This window comes from Ascidiella aspersa, chromosome 1 (assembly GCF_963924565.1).
Source record: "Ascidiella aspersa chromosome 1, kaAscAspe10.2, whole genome shotgun sequence".
In the NCBI taxonomy this organism is placed as follows: domain Eukaryota; kingdom Metazoa; phylum Chordata; class Ascidiacea; order Phlebobranchia; family Ascidiidae; genus Ascidiella; species Ascidiella aspersa.
The window spans coordinates 8,245,805-8,263,778 of NC_139447.1; the positions used below are offsets into that span (position 1 = coordinate 8,245,805).

The following is a 17,974-nucleotide window of genomic DNA, read 5'->3' on the forward strand; positions in this document are numbered from 1 at the left end:
CATTTTCCGGAATATATATCATGAAATAATTTTTTTTAATCAGACGAAAGGTAATTTGGAGCTTTTATCTTTCGTAATATTAACTGAAAGTAGAATATAAATTTGTGTGTTGTAAAGTTTGATAAGAAGTAAAGTCATTGCTTTACAATTTCCTAATTGGAGAAAATGGTATTCAAATATTTCCTGATAACGTTATTATATTACTCTGAAAACAATTTCGCTGAAATTGGAAGTCAAATTAAAATAGAATTTTAGCGCACAATGTTTTCACAAACTATAATAGAACTAGGCTTTAATTAGAACCAAGTCTTTTCAACAGTCAAGGTTGTGTTAATAGGTGAGTGGCAAATTTCAACCCAGAAGTTGGTGTCATTGTGTGAGCGTTCCAATAAAACAAAGTGCTTTATTCACGTCATAAAAATCGTAGGCAGAGGTGTGACGAAAAATAAACATCATAGGTCATTAGGAAGCAGTAGGCAGAATTGCGCGAATGTTTAACAAAACAATGCGTATTAAAAGTGTCATGATGGTAAGAGGTTACACTGTCACAGTGATACGAAATTATTCATATAAAGGTCATTGTATAAAAGTTCCAATAAAACAATGCGCATTTTTGGCGTCATAAATGTTAAATGTCGTGGTGTGGTAGGATTGTAGAATAAGTCGTAAAGAAATAGATTACATTGAGTAAATGTTGGAGACGGTATAAAAAGAAATTAAATCAAGATTCATTCAAAATTATCGCAAATTGCCATTTACACTTTTGTACCGCCTTTGTTTTCCTAAAGGTCGCGCAAAAATCTCCTGAACTTACAAGGAATCGTTCGCGGCTTCGCGGGCCAGAGTTATTTATCACTTAAATGTGTGTTCAGTTCTTGTGCACACATATCAGTCATCTACGAAAATTTTCCGTTTGGGCGATCACAGATTTTTTGAAAGACAAAAAAATAAAATATAATGTAAACGCGACTATTGCAAAAAACATTAATTACAGGTTTTAAAAATAGTCGGGTCTGAAAAATTGTTATGTACCCAGTATATATAATTAGCTCTTTGTTGGTTCCGATTTTCACTTTTCCTATTTCCACCGATTCCTATATATTTCACATGTTTATTCAACTAAGAGGGAAAAACTTTATTTCTTGAAATAAACAGAAATACTTATTTCGCCAAAAACATGCATTAATTTGTGTGAAAACATGTAGGAGAACGCAAAACTTCTAAGGTTTGTATATATAAATCAGCTAAAACCATATAAAAATACCCCTGTCCTCATTCCTGGGGATTTTTTTCAGTCAATGGCGCGTTACTGCTGATTGCCCGTGGTGCTGTATTGCCGCCCGCTGATGTTGCAGACACAAAAATGCAAATTACAGCAGACGGACAAAAGAGATTGCGGCAAGAAGCAGCACGGGGCTCAGGCCAACGTTTATAAGGAATGCAAGGGAGCTATTGACATGCTGCAAAACCGCAAACGCCTCAAATTGCATTGACAAGGCAATCGTTTTGCCAATGATTGGCATTTGGAAAATCCTTTTTACGAGCATTTCTCACTTAACACATTACCGTGCTGCAAAGCGGTACTTTTTCCTTTTCTTTTAGGAAATTTCTTTTAAATGGGAGCATTACAAAATAGTTTTTCTATTCTGTGACAGATTGCGTAAGTTTTATGCATTTTTGGTGGTTTTCTTGTAAGAAGTAATTCCAACCGTTCGCGGACAGTTTGTTTAAATTATATTTTTTGTTGCGGCTAATGTTCGACGTTTTTTTTTATCTATTATTGTTTAGTTTAAAAAAACTTCCAAACAGTTTGAACTAACGTTTGTTTGGCAGCTGAATGGTGCGACTGCAAAATGCAAGTCATAAAAAAAGCAAAGGGAAAAAACAGTACTTAAAAGACGGAGTCAATCCAACTCTGAACGCCACGGGGAGCGTTTTACACCAGGTGGTATTTAACGCGAAAAAAAAACCCTAAGTTTTTTTTGACAATTACTTTACGGGAAATAGTAAAAGAAGGGCAATCGGTCCGCCTAATCCAGTGGTTCAATTTGTGGGTTATGACCCCCAAAGGAGTAGTTTGTCAATTTATTGGGATAATTTTACAATATTATAACAGATCTTGATTTTTGCCAAGCATTAAGTATAGTAGCCGGCCTTCTAATTGTTTAAATTTCAATGTTTATTTGAGTGCAAATTATTACTTACGCCTAATGTTGTTTGTTGAATCAATTTATCCAAAATAAAACTTGAAATTATTCAAAAAATAGGTAATGTAAGTTCATTAGGTGCATCAGGGGAACAGGAACCGATGCCTTTTTTGCCCCAACAGTGGATTTTAGAATTACACTAAACCAACATGTGTACGAAAACGGATTGTTAGGTCGTTTGCTGACCAAGCAATGCAAAAAGGTTGGCAAACAGAGAGGAGAGACCTGTTATCAAGAGCGATACAAACGCGCGTGGGTAAATTTAATTAAGGCGTTAATTTATCGCCCAGTTCATACAACACGGTTTAAAATACAAACAGGAACACCGGCTATAGCGTTTAAATTACCCGGATTAATCGATGATATTTAATCGGTGGGTTTAATATAATGTTTCTCAATATTAGAGAAATGTAGGAAAAAACTGAAAAGTATCCTCACAAGATATTAACCTAAACACATCGCTTATGTCAAGCGTTTTCTGGTGTAGTTAACTCCAAATAATACTGTTACAATACGATAAATTGTCTAGGTAGAATTTACAGTCATATATTTCAATTCCAATTGTAAAAGGGCGTCGAGCGGGTAATTTTAAGGTTGTTTTTCGAACTTTAGGGTGTCACCTACTAGCCTAAGTGTATATGAGCAACGGGAAAGATTTTGTGTTAAAAAAATTAGCAACAAAGAACTTGGACAGGGAAACAGAAAACCAAACGCTCGAGATCAAAAATGGTTGTACTTCTAGTTGAGCGGTGGTAAAACGGCCGTAAACTCTTTAATAGCGGAAAGCACCGAAAGAGTAACTTGAGTTTTGTGTGAATGTGGTCGGTCGGGGCTAGAAAAGAGCGCTTACCTAACCTTGAACAAACACATTAACGACAAGCCAGGACAAGGTTTGCTTGGCGGTCGTGAAAGTAACGATTGGCAAGTTTCGGTCTTGCGTCAGGTTACAGCAGTATTTCTCAACCTAAAGGTCGCGACCCGAAATTCGGTCGCCACTGCAGTAGTTCACATATTTATTAAGATGGTTCTGAGATAGATTTCTTCAAAAATTTATGAAAATTGCGAGGGTAATATGAAGACGTAGCCCACATAAATAAAATTTAAAGTTACTAAAGCTACTTTTTACTTCTTCTTTGCACACTTTAAGTTTACAAAAAAAGTTAGGAAAATGTTAAATTAAGCTTATAGTTTTTTGGGTCGCCGCAGCAAAAGAAACACTGGGTTACAGGTTTAAACCGGTTTAAAAATAATTATAATTGAATCAAAAGGCTGTGTACAAGGGAACAATAATTCAGGATCTGATTGTGACATAAATTAGTACTTGTTAAGACCAACTGGTGTAATATTTATCCTCAATATTTTTTCCTGGGGACCCCTGGGAAATAAATAAAATAATAGCCACATGCGGCATATCACAAAAACAAATCGTTATTGTAAAATACTATCGTTTGAGCACGTTTCAGCTGCAATTTTTTACGATTGTCTCATAACTGCGACAACGCACAACTTAACTTCTAGCCACACTTCTCAACTCCTACAAATTAACTTGAGGATGCAAAATATCTGTCAATCATCCATTAAGCGCTAAGCCGAAACACCACACATGCAAGGAGGTATGCGATAATGTGGCAGGATATTTCATTTTCCCGCTTTGACATCGTTTATATTAAATCCTTATGCACAGAACACATCCCAAATCCCACAATGCGTCAAACGAAAAAACGCAACGCTTATTGCCGTCCAGTATACGTCACACGAGGGTCACAGTTACGTCACAGAGAAGCGTTTTAGACCGGGAGAGCAAAAACAGACTACAACAACAAATGTGGCAGTGCTGGAAAAAAATCACATAATAATGTCTGAGGGCCCAAATAAAGTACAACGTCGTTAATTCTTATCTAATTTGTGAATAGCTGATGAATTGATCTTGCGATTTAATTTCTGATTTTATTGAAATTACGGCTGTTTAGCAGTATTTAGTTCGAAGTCAGTTTCAGACAAGTTTTATCATGAATTTTTCTAAATTAAATTTTATAATTAAAGGTAGTTTACGTATTTAATTTAATATTTCAGTTATCGCGAAATTAAAAATGGCATGGTCTTGAAATTACGGAAAAGCTCATAAATTTTAACTGGAATATAATTGTAAAAAGGGGGAAAAAACTTGTGAAAAGTCACCCTCGATAAGGGCACCAAAACAAAACGATCGTACAATTTAAATTGGGAAAAGGTTGATTTCATCAAAGTCAATAGGCGCTAAAGGGGTTATTCTCCAAGCCCTGCTATCAACTTCATTAACCAAAGATAACTCACCGGTAGGGGTATCTATTGTTTCAGCTCTACAATGTTTCGTAGCTCACCTGGTTTATAACGGTAAGGGTGATGGTGCCGGCGAAAGGCCACGTCAGCAGGTCGTCGAATTCTCCCTTCATGATGTGCACGAATAGGGACAGGTGGGTCCCCTGGGCGTTTTCGACCCCATCCAGGTTCACCCTGATGCACATCCGGTACCCCTGGGGGCTCGTGTAGAAGCCGGGGCTGCAAACACAAAAAGGGATTTTAGGGGTATGTGGGTTAAGTAATAACCGGTTTACAAACACTAGGAAGAACAATGGGATACACGGATGGTGTCAAGACTCGTTCAATTTACTTCTTAACCCTGGGGCTTCTTAAAGCCGGGACTACAAACTGGAGAGGGGCTTTTTATGGGGTTGCAAGATAAATAGCCTTGATACCACTTTATTACCGGCTAAAAAAATAAGTTAAATCAAAATATAAATTACCAATGGTTGTGTGGGTATTTGGACGGTTACCGAGGTAGTTTAAATCAATATATGATCACTTATATAATACGTGTATGGCTGTATGCCTACCCTAGCGAGCCAGGTAAACATACAAAATAAGAAGCCCCTAAGGCTATTTATTCGGCTAACAAAGGAATTTAAATGGAATAGAATAGAGAATAAACATGGAAATAATACAAAACTTGGGGAATTAAATTTATTAATACGTCTGTCCCAACCCAAATCAAGGTATAATCACTAATGAGTGTATGCGACGTCTGTCCCAACCCAAATCAAGGTATAATCACTAATGAGTGTATGCGTGATCCAGACAAAAAGCAACTATAAAAAAAAATATCGGAACCGTTTGAGAATAGTGCTGTTTCGCTTTCGATTTTCATTCTGGGAAATATTTGTCGGCAAGATAATGCTAAATATATACACTTGTTATATATTTTTGATGCCATAAACGGTCGAGCCATGACAACTTTTGCCGAAAATACAGATTTTTTTTCCAAAAAAGTGTTGAAATGCGTAGGAAGTCACGGGAAGTATTGAAATTTTAAATTTCAACACCATTTGTTACGTTGTAAAAAAAACTTAAAACAGGGAAAAAGCAGCGTAAATCGATTTCAAATTGGCGGCGAAACCATTGAAACGTTTTATATTTTGCGAGAAGCGGCATTTGCATTGGTGCAGTGCGCACGCGAGTATTTCGTGACCCAGGGACACCGGAAAAAAACGTTTCTATCTGAAGATCGCTCACGTTGGGAGCCTCGGTAAATAAACACGCCGGTTCGTGATTGATTGGAAGGCGTTGGCCGACGCGCTTTGAAAGTCAAGGCCTTTCGAAAATAAATATGCATAAAGCTGCACCCAACGACCTTTTTTGGTGCGCGCATCAACCTTATGGGATTGCATGCACGCTGCAAGGCTTGGCATATATATGGTCTTATAGAGGCTGCACAGAAAGGCTTGGTGTTGCTTCGAAACGTTGAACTCTACTTGAATGCCCGCAGGCGTTTCATCATGTAAGCAAATACGAATGTGTTTTGCGACAAGGCGAACTGTATTTCAAGAGAGCCGCTTTGAACGAAACTTTTTTAACAGCAGCATTAAGAGTTAAAAAGTCAATTTACAGTTAGAGTCATCAGTTGCTCGAGCCAAGTACAAGTTATTGTTATAGCAAGTCCGCGGAGTCCTAAAGAAATTTTTGGTTCGCGCGGGCAAGGGCCGGCATGACATTTTTGAAGGTGACGTCATAAACCAACAAAATAAAACCAGTCGACTTAAGAAACCGACTGCTTTAGGTCCAACAAAAGTCAAACTAAAATTGGGTCTAAATACATTCAATGAGAAGTCACCAAAGCGTTTTTCCTATTATTTCAAACACACCACTATTTCAATTAGGTCTTCATTGATCCCTCTAAAACTAGGACCCAAGGTAAAAAAATGATATAAGAAAATAACAAAAACGTAGCATATTTCAATAAAAATATTGCAGGTTCAAAATGAATTCAGTAAAAGTTTATTCGCAAAGGGCCCAGTGCTAACCTGTGCAAGACCGGTGTTTCCCCGGTTGAAGCTGACTTCCTTAGTTGTTTGTATTCCTTGATACGCCAGTAGTATAGGCCGTTGCAACACCTGAGGACAAAAAGAGAATATGAGCCAAAACAGCGCTTTACAAAACAAAATAAATATAATCAAAAATGGGGAAAAGGGTTACTTTGATCTATTAAAGCACGGTTTGGCAAATTTAGCTAAAAGTCTTGTTTGCCTACAGGGTCATTTTTTATAACTTTTAAATAAGACAAATAAAGCTTCGACTAAGATTAAAAAATGGGGTGTTCAATACGTTGTATTTTAATTCCACTGGCTAAATCTCAAGTAAAACGTTTACATTTTGGGACATATCAGGGTAATATGACAGTTCGGCTGAACAGTCCTATTTCGCAGTATGACAAAAATAACTCCCAGGGTTAAAAAGGTGCATTCAGCCACTAAACAAACATAGCCAAAACGCTGATAATATTCAAGAATCGACGTGCGTGAGAATTAAGACTAGAGATTATAGCACTGACTGCCATCTGTTATCGGCCCTAACACTACATTGGAATGCTCTTACTTCATGTGAATTTCTACCGTTTGAAATAATACATTTATTGCATAATCAGAAATAAAAATTAGTTAACCGAAAACAACGCCTTGAAAGCTAGTCGCATTAAAATCAAACCATGTCGATAAGCATTAAATGAGGATTACCATCCAATAAAATATCAAAACTGAGCATGAATATTTAATGCCGTCACAGTAATTTGCGTAAATGCGTTGTGAATCACTATTTTCGTCGCTCCAAAATGCAAATTGCTTTCAATCGATTAATCGATTAATTACAAAATGCAGCACGGGCTTACAAATTAGGGCGAAAGACCTCAAAAGCAGAGGTTCCCAACGTGGACGGTACCGCCCCCTTGGGGGCGTTGGCGAGTTACAAGGGGGCGTTTTGAGTCCGTGTCTAGTTTTGGGGGCGCTGAATCAACTTAAGGGGGCGTTACATAAAACCACTTATAGGCTAAATTTTATAAAAAGTTCACATAAAAATAGTAACAAACAGGACTGTAGGTAACTTTTAACCTTAAATACAGTTTTTTCCGCCAGCTTACGGCCCGCGACCTCTTTGGCAACTATAGACACGAGTCCATGACTATTTTAACTTAGTACGGGCAAAAATTTTTCGAATGGTCTTTCTGCTTCCAGTTTGTTTACGTTTTCATGCTGTTTTTCCAATAGATTAGCGCTTTTTTACCGTTGCGGACAAACGGAAAACGTATTCAAAAATATTACGACATATTATTTAACATTTTTTGATTTTTTTCGGCAATGTAATGAAACCTAGCACGAAATTTAAAAGAAATGTTGGTATACCCCCGAAAATTGCGCTTGCTTCGCTCGCAAGGTGCGCCAGGACTTGAAGACCTTAACAAACACTGAATGACACTATCTATAAACACTAAGGTTATCCCGTTTTCTCAAACTAGCTTTATTACACTTTTAATTAGTAGTATGGATGAAAAAACTCCGAGGTCCGCCTGATTCACAGTTGTTCTAACATTCCAATAACACAATTCTTAGCGGCCCACAGAGACCTTTCTGAGTCTGATTGGTGCCCCTGACAAGAAGTGGTTGCCGACCCCTGATTTAAAGTATTGGTGCAGAAAGTTGAAAAAAATTTTTCCTGGTAATGACATAACCTGGTGAATTAATGTATCCATAAATTCCTATAGTGAATGTATGTTAGACAACCTAAAATATGACTGACAGCTCATCGAAACGAAAGTAAAGACAATAAGTGTTAGGCAACGATTAATATAATACTTTAAAGCAAGATGAGGTACTGTAAAGCAAGATGAGGGGGGCGATATGAAATATTATTGAGCCCAAGGGGGCACTAGTGTCAAAAAGGTTGGGAAACACTGCCCTAAAGAGTTCAGTAACTCATATAAAGATTTCTTTGATCGTCCAGATCGACAATTTTCAATTTCCGCAAATTTCGCCAAACTGAGCTATGTATTTCCGTTGCTAGGGTCGAAGCGTGTAATGTTTTTGCAGGTTCCGTCCGTTTTGATCCAACGGGCCTTTCAACGTCGTAAACGCGTGTCTTACGTCACAGTTCACGTGTTAGGCGTGAGGTCAGGCCCGGCGGTCGACTTAGCTTCGACGTTACGAATGAGGGTTGGGCGTCACGCCCCCTTGAAAAAACAACACCACACCGGGCGCATTTGGACGACGCTAAAAGTCAAAAACCTGAAGATGAATGGCTTTTGTGTGTTTCAATGATCCGTTCGATTTAAATTGCGGTTTTGCTAAACGTCAGAAGGTTATTGATTTTGTTGACAGCGTTTACGCGCCCTTCCAATTAAACGAATAGTTTTGAACAGTTATTGTGTGACTATAGGTAAGTTGGGTAACTCGAGTCACGATTGAAAAACAGAACGGGCAATATTATAGTGGTTCGTATAAAAAACGGCTCGTAATTGATTAAACTTGCTAATAGTGACTTTATGCTAGTTTCCGATATATATCTGAATAACTTAATTCGATCGACATTCATTTGCCAAACACACACATTTCACATCAAATGTCTTTCGAAACATTAAAACTGCATGTTTTAATGTAAAGCCCATACAGAAGTAGATGGTCACAATATTGAAACTAGAAAAATAATTTTTAGAAAAGTTCAAAATGCGTTACCTCTTATGTATGGGCTTAAATTCATACTATGTCTAATTACAACTGCGGTCACTATGCTACAAAATGGGTATTTTAAGGTATTGGCGTTTTTTCTGCGTTAATTTAGACAGAAATATTTGACGTGCAAACAAAACAAAAAAAAAGAGATCGATGCCCTGCCATTTTTTGTCAAGAAAAAGCCAAGAGTTTGGCCGAGAGTTCTTTCCTCAGCCTATGACATTAATTATTCAAACAAAAGCAACGGAAACAATGCGAGTGTTGCGGCAACAAACGCCGGTTTGTGACGTCACCTCAACTCCTGCTGTTCGAGCTTGGATTCGACCGAGGTGATTTTGGTTGAGATTTCACGCATCTGAAGGACCTGGTTGTCCATCTTGGCCGAGAGTTCTCGAACATGGTGGTCCAAGCTGTAATAACGCGACACGATGTATCGTTAAATACAACAGAATAAAAACGATAGTTGGGATGCAAGAAGGTCGCGCGGTTTGGTTTTGTGTTTTTTATTGTATTGCTTTTACTCTGTTTTGAAAAAAAACTGTTTCGTGATTACTTACAGTAAGCGTGTTTTCGCGATGTCGTATTTTGTTTGCGATCGACTCGTGAGTTATCTTAAACCTTTGGATAATTTTTGTACTTTTAGGACCAGTGGTTCTGTTTTTTAAATCAATCTGCATGCGGACATAATTTTCATTGACCCCATTTCATAAACAATAAAAGTAAAATATCACTATATTTCATCTCATATACAAAACACAATTCGGGACATCTGTTCTAGACATTTTATCACTAATTTACAATGGGTTTTTATTAGTGAATATGAATTACAAAAATACTGTTAAAATTGTGCAGTTCAGCTATTCATGCATTTTTCCAGCAGAAAAAAAAAGTGAATTGTCTTGAGATACAATTCTAGAGCCGACAATGACCAAGTGACAATCTCACCTCACAATCTTCTGGTCGTGGTCGGTGTGCTTCTGCTGCAGGATCTGAAGGTTGGCGACGGTCACCCCGGCGGGGAGTTCCCCGGTGCCGTTAACCCCAGGCACGCGGGGGGAGGAGCCCGATGACGCAGACGATGACGTCACGGGGATGCCGTTTTCTTCGGCGTGTTTGTTGAAGGCTTTTATTAGGGCGATCTCGTCGTATTCGCCGTTCTCATCTTGGATGAGAAAAAAAATTGGTCAAACTTTCTACACCTTTAAAGCGCTTATTTATATTGTTTGAAATAAAATACAGAAATCAGTTATTTTTTAAATCAAAATACAACGTTAAATAATAGAATTGCCTATAAAGTTATGTGGTGATGGTGAATCTTTGTACTATTTAGGTACCTGTGCTTAACTTTTGTTTGTGAAAGTTTGTTTTCAATCGTGCGTAATTTAGGCCCTCATTTACCGTCACCCTGACTAAACCCATTTGCGTTAAAGCGGCGCGAGGCAATCATGGGCAAAATCGTGACCGGATCCCGAATATGAACTTATAAATGCTTTCAAACAAAATAAAAACGCCAATGAAGCCACACGCCTGAATTTAACCGCTAAATAACTCGTGTTTCTGTGCCAAGTTAAGTTTAACGTATGTGCATGACAACGTATATGGCTGTATTTTGTTTAACGGGCCGAAACGGTATTCGTTCCAATATTTTTTCTAGTCACGGAACCCATTTAAATATAATCTAGATTTTTGAGGCTGACCTTAACAAACATTTTTGCAAAACCACGCCTTAATTTATCGCGAAACTTTAATAAAACATTGCGTAGTCAAATTAACATTTAAACCAATGCCTAAACATAAATGCTATATTTAAAAACAGCTGCCTTACATACCAAGAAAATCCGTTGGTTTTCACTCTGGAAACACCCAACATTTTTACGGACCCATAGTGAGAAATTGGGGCAAGAGTTTAGGGTAATGGTTTACATTTTCATGTGTCAGACGCAGAAAAAGCACCAACCGATCACGATTAAACAATAAAAGGCTTTTTGATGTTGAAAATGAATAAAGGGATATTCGAAATATTCAAAATGTTACCTTCTTCCATGTTGGCTTTGATATTGCTACAACTATAACCTCTAACCATTACGCTCCCAAAAAGCTCTGTGTTTTTATTTCAAGTAGCTGTTTAGGCCTATTTACTAGGGTCTGAAATTTAAGATTTTCTTTTTGTCTCGAGCGCACTGAGAGCGCTAAATATAACTTTAAAGATAAAAACCCTTGGCAAAAAATAGGTTCGAAGCCGAAATAAATACACTTTTTTCAGTGGCAATTTTTTTAGAGTTCTTGACAACCACGGAATTGCCCTTTGTAACAAAGGCCAAGAAATCGTAAAAAGGCTAGAAATGCCACCGGAAGAGGTAGCTTTGGCGGCCAAATTGCCCCGTTCAGTTTGCAGGCTGCCAATTGGCGGATCAATGCAAAGAGGGTTAAAGTCAAAGCCGCAAAAAATCGATTTCCACTTTAGCCTACTTATTGAATGGACGTGAACGAAATGCGTGAAAGGTCGTGATTTCGTGGAGATTGTCTTTTCGTGATTCCTGGTTTTGTGGCATTTTTTTGGTGCCCGATCCACAATTCGTCGTGTATATGGACACAAATAAAACAGCAATTGGGTGATCGAGGCGTTTTACAAGAACTAGTGAGAAAACTGCTTAAACATTTTTGTCACGTTTATTGGAAGTTTTACGTGTCTAAATCATGGTAAATCTGGAGATAAAAAGTGCCAATTGTGGAATATCTAGAGATAAATGACATTTTGCTTCGTGGGTTGAAGTGCTATCACTGAAATCGGATTTTCAGTCATTTTACGAACTAAAAGACAACTCCTAAGTGACAACAACCAGCACGAAAACAGGCTAAAACCAGGACAAACGACAAGACATTGCTATTTCTCCCGCGGCAGTAGCTTGGAGAAAAAAATATACAGGTTTCAAAACCAACCAATGTAGTGCCAAGACTGGTGCAAATGCTCGCCCAAAAAACTTTGAATGTTTAAGGCTGTAAAGGTATCTGACCTGTACAAGGTAATAAGCCTACTACTGTAAAAGTTGTTTTCAAACTGCAATAGTCCTTTAAGTCAAGTTACCACAAACACGGTTTCAACTAGAATTGGTGGTCCATTGTTACGTATCACTATCGAACAATGAAGCCTGTTTGATTGAAAACAATAAAGTCGTGAAATGACTTCCCCCACAGGGTTTTAAAGCAATGCAGATACATCAAGAGAAACCTCATAATTCAAATAATTTAACAATCCTCTTAACCGATTTAAGCATAGCAAATAAAGACAAACTTCGCTTCGATATGGTGATTTCACCAAAAGGAGCAGAGAAAAGATAAATTTGCAAGCTGTTGGTCTAGCAGCAATGCCTGGCGCAATTCCATCAGCAAGTTTCGAAAGCAACAGAGTCGTGCTGGGTTCATGCAAATGCGCGCCTGCCAAGTCAGCAGGCCTCAGGGTGTTTTGGCAGTCTACTTATCAACGCATTTGTTTCGGGCAAAACCAAAGTTGTGCGCAGTAAAACAAACACAAATTTACGATTCACTGGTCTGAAAAATCTATTTTAAACAAATGAAAAAAGCAGTAGCTTTCCAGTCTTTGCGCCCCCCTTGTCAACAGTGCAGTTTGTAACTAATAAAACTTGATTCTTATGGACAAATGACTTGACTTGGCCTTTAAGCCATTAGGTCAAATAACCTGGACTGAAATTAAGTGTTTAAATCATTTTTTAATAAAATTGGGTAATTTATATCAATTTTTACACGAATTTGTTATTTTTCGTTAAGATATTGCTCATACACGGAAGTTTACCAGTTTTAACAGTTCGTTTTATTTTTATGCCAATAACTTGACCGGGACTTGACGTACTGTTTTTTTGCAAAATACCAGAAGGGTGAAAAAGCTATATATAATTTTCTTCGAAATCACCATTTTCAATTGATGCCGATATGCACATAAACAAACAAGCAATTCCGTACTACATAAGTGTATCGATTTGTAGGCTTGCAAATGAAGCACAGGAAGTAATTCGCTATAGCGAGCAACTTTTTTCTATGGTGGACGATTTGAAAGCGGCCCTTCCTTTTTCCATTCAGCAATAAGGCGAGATATAACACATATCACGGAAGCGTTAAATAGACTTTTATCGGGTGACCAATTGTGTTTGCTTTGCTTATGGTTGAGTCAATGAAAAAGCTGTTGCATGTACGCGAAGAAGAAAACGGATTTTAACGTGGATTTCCCTTGTTTAGACTAAAGTTAACAGTTTTTGAACTTAGTGGCGACGAAGTTATTTGCTAAGTTGACCGCTTGGCAAGGCCATTTCAAGATGGGCATTGGTGAAAAAAAGTTCTATAGTGCTTTTTCTAGCAAATTATGGTAGTCCATTTACGTTCTTAGATTGACAATTTTTTATTTTTTTGTTTTAACGAAAATCTAAAAAATACATTTGTTGAAAGCAGAAATACAAATAGACTGCGTTAAACATACTAGCATATTAGCTTAATTGGTTAAGCTAACTGTCACAATAAACGAACTTGTAACAATGCAAATTAATGAACTGTACAGTGTACAGGGCAACGAAATAGTCCTTGATTTATTCATTGAACCCTTACCGCACACAATAATTTCTCTGAACAGACTTACAAACAAAAATTAGAACCCTAATAAACTGGAAATTTTTTTTAGTACAATTAGGCATTAGAAACGCACTCCAGTTGGGAACCACTGATTTAAACAGTGAGACATTTTGGTACATCACTTAATTCAATACATTCACAAAAAGTGCGGTGGTAAAGAATCTATAGTTAATGGCTAACAAAGTGGATAATCAAAACCGACTGAAAAGCGTACATATAGGCATTGGTTCTACTCTGACGAAACAATAGCGCTTTATTTGACGACATTCAAACATGGTGAAGAATTGCAGGAGAAATTACACACGTCTGTATCCTATTTCTATTCTGAAAAGGCCTTTGTCGATTTATGTTAATTCTTTTTTTGTTAGCAGGTCGTAAATTAATTACTCTTTATCGCTTCTCAAGGCAAGGTAAATGTAACACTAGTAAGTAAAGGTTAAATCAGTGAGGAACAGACCAATTCGACCGAACAATATCACAGCTAGTCCACTAGGAATTTACCACGGTATTAGTTGTAGGCTTTTACGATTTAACCCGAGCCTTTGCGAGCAATTGGCTTTAACTGATTAAGGCAAGTCTACAATGCCACGAAACTGAACAGAGGTCTGAAAGAAGGGGACTAGCCCTCAGTGTGTAAACTGGTCCAGCAACTGACTTAAGCAACAAGGAGTGACGGCCAACGAGATAACGTAGTAATTGCGAGTTGGGTTTCAAATTGTGACGTATAAGCGCAAATGTCAACTTCGCCGAAACGAAAGAAATTCCGCGAATCTGACTGAAAGGTGGCGAAAGTGCACGAGTGAAGTCGACCGACATATATAGTACTGGTCCTCGTAAACGAATTCACATATTAGAACAAACTATAAAAGGTGTCGTGACATTAGCAGTTGGATTACTGTTTAAAACTTGGAAACTACGCCGGTGGCCATTAGCTAAATAGTAGAGGTAAAAAGCTTTGTCCAGTTTAAAACAAAAACGGTTTACATATTTAAATAATTTTTTTATAGGGAATTTACTTTTCTTAGTTGAGGTTTCTTTTTTTCGTGCGTTATTTTAGTTGTCTCACGTTAAAGTAGCAATGCCAGCCCTGGCCTAAAAGTAACCCCTTGTGGTAAAATGGTAGCAAAGTTCAATACATGACCGGATCTCGGTCATAAATGATTCAAAACACAATAAAAACGTTACCCAGCGCCAAGTTGGTTTTATTATGGTATGTATTTATGGTATTTCGTAAATACAGTGGCAGTTAAACTTGCGTGATATGAAGAAAAAAAGGAAACATGACAAAAAATGCCCACTAAACAAAAAAATGATGGAAATTGTATTCGCTAGCGATGAATCTCTGCCCTCAGTCATAAAACGCACTGACTAGTGTAAATTTAGGCTTTAGCCACAATCCCTAGTCCGGACAGAATTCCGATTATGAGCTCTAAAAGTAAACACTGCAGGCGACCGATTTATATTGGTTAGAAACCAAATTCCCTTCAATGTAAACCATCTTTGTTATGTTTGCACTTTTCGGTTTCGAGTCGCGCTCATTCACACCCGAAGGGTTTCAGTTTCGATAAGATATTCGTCATGCGTGACATAGCACAGCTAAAACTAGGTTTAACGAAAAGAAAACTAGAATCGATTTTGTTGGCGAAACGAATCAGACATGTAGTTACTTTTTCCTAAAAAAATATATTTTTACTAAAAATATACATACGGCTGCTTGTTAAAAGCAGAAAAACTGGAATGACTGAATGGAAATCGACAAAAGACTGTATCAGCTGGGCAAACATAGAAAACAAACACAACATTGCTTTGTCTGGCAAATCAATCAAGTAACGCCAAAAAAAGGTTTTGCATACCGCTTTAAAAGAAGCAGGTTACCCTTGTTTGACTGCATTTTGTTTCTTTCCATTGCTATACAATGGCTGATTGCAAAAGCACGAAAACTCTGGAGCATAATGGTTGGAGGTTGTAGTAAGACGTAATAAGAAAAGCCCATACAGAAGTAGGTTGCATTTTGAACGTTTCGAATAACTCTTTATTCACTTTCAACAGTTGAAATAGCTACTTCTGTATGGGCTTTGACATTCTTATTTCAAAAACTCGTTTGCAAAATCTCCCCCCAAATCGACTAGTCCTCGATTAACTGCCACGTAAGTGAAAGCGCATTAAGCACAAAAAGCGGGTGTCGAAAGGAATGTTAGGAATCCGATTAAAAGCTCACGGTCTGGTCGGTTGCGGTCTAAGGTCACGTAAAGCTGCGAAACTAGCTTTGTTGTCGTTTCTGAAGGTGGCAGCAAAAATTCGAGGCCTGCGGGCGAGCGGTGCTAATCGCGACCAGCACTTGACTAGGCAAAGTGACTTTGTTTAAATGATCAAGACCATAGGGTTGTTAATATCAGATTGAAGTCAATGCTGAAAGTATTGATACTTGTCCGATACTAGAGTGGAATTTCAGCCATAGTTTGCAAATCATTGCAGCGATTTCTACCTTAAAAGTTTGTTTTTAATTTTTTGGGGGGTTTACAACTCAAGGAAAAAAAATACAGATTTTTATCTATTTAGCTTGTTTGAACATAGAAATTACTTGCTATCGACATAGGGTGCTCCTATCAAAATAAATTCTGCTACTGCATAAATCTTCTCAGTTACAACAAAACACTCGTGCATGGTTCAAGCACGTAAAATCTGCTGTTTTTTGGTTATTGTTCCCTAAACAGCGTTTCTGATGCACTTGCTGCGAATAAAATTGACTATTTTAAGGCGATATGAATGTAGTTAGAATGGAAATTCACGCCTGGTTTGAACGAAATGGAAAGTTACACTCGTTTGCTTTGACTTAGTACTTGTTTCGTCGGGTGTGTACGAATGGAGAAAATTTAATTTTCTTTGTCGGTTACTACCGGGTACAAGTGATAAATCGCCTATCCCCAATATAAGATTAGCAAAATCCCTATTTAGTAACAGATACGTTATGCGCATGAAAATCTAAAGTGCTTTGACATTTTCAAAAGTCATGCCGCATCCCATACAATTATATCGACAGCGGTAGGTCTTTGGCAGTGAGTAAAGGCGATAAGCTAGCGTTTAGGCAGGGGCCACTCCCCTAAAACCAGGCCTATAGTCATAACAACCCAGAGGAATATGTCATAAGCGCGTAAAGTCGAGATAGATATGACGTAAAACACACAAAACAGGTGCCATTTACGGGGTGGGCTCACTCGCCTGCGATAACTTGTGGGATGCAGAATATACTGACGTTGAGTTATTAATACAACTGTGTGATGTATAACACCTATGCGGTCGTGCGGGGGAGGGTGTGTATGTATGGGTGCTATCGTCAGCTGGCAAATATGAATATGTCATAAGCGCGTAAAGTCGAGATAGATATGACGTATAACGCACCAAACAGGTGCCATTTACAGGGGTGGGCTCACTCGCCTGCGATACCTTGTGGGATACAGAATATACTGACGCTGAGTTAATACAACTGTGTGATGTATAACACCTATGTGGTCGTGCGGGGGAGAGGGGTTGTATGTATGGGTGCTATTGTCAGCTATTTGCTATAACAGGCCCCTGGACCCTGGGCCATATGAGCACAGTAAATTGGTATTTTGCGGCCTGTTTATGGAAAAGCGTTTAAAGGCACAATTTTTTGATAACCACCAAGTTTTGGTACCGGCTTCATATCGTCAACTATTTGCTGAATATGGCAGTCAACCGGGCCAAATGGGATGACAAATCGGAATTCTGCGGCCTGCGTATGGCATTTACTAGAATGAAAGGCACATTTTTTCGAGTAAGACCAAATTTTGGTCCCGGGTTCATATCGTCAACTATTTGCTAAACATGGCAGCAAAAAGGGAAGACAAATTGGTACTCTGTGGCCAATGTATAGAAAAGCGTTTATTCAAAGAATGGGACAATTTTTTTATAACGATCAATCTAACTAAATACCTGAATAAAACATTTGTTCCTATAGTCCTAGATATGTTTAATATTATACAAAAAGGTAGCGGTAGCCTACGGCTGTCCAGTCCTTTAGCAATTCCTTCATATTTAAGGAAAAGTAGCAAATCGAACTCCGGTCACGTTAACTTC

At 38.0% G+C, this 17,974-nt stretch overlaps 1 protein-coding gene across 1 annotated transcript in view; it reads right to left on the minus strand.

Moving 5' to 3' along the window:
* LOC146167053 (TNF receptor-associated factor 6-like) overlaps positions 1-17,974 on the minus strand; it is a 33,940-nt gene that overhangs the window by 1,857 nt on the left and 14,109 nt on the right. The window contains exons 9-12 of the mRNA XM_083380404.1: positions 10,184-10,400; positions 9,532-9,648; positions 6,545-6,634; positions 4,568-4,745 (exon numbers count right to left, since the gene is read on the minus strand). Coding sequence (XP_083236530.1) covers positions 4,568-4,745; positions 6,545-6,634; positions 9,532-9,648; positions 10,184-10,400 — 602 coding nt within the window. The remainder of the gene's footprint in view (positions 1-4,567; positions 4,746-6,544; positions 6,635-9,531; positions 9,649-10,183; positions 10,401-17,974) is intronic.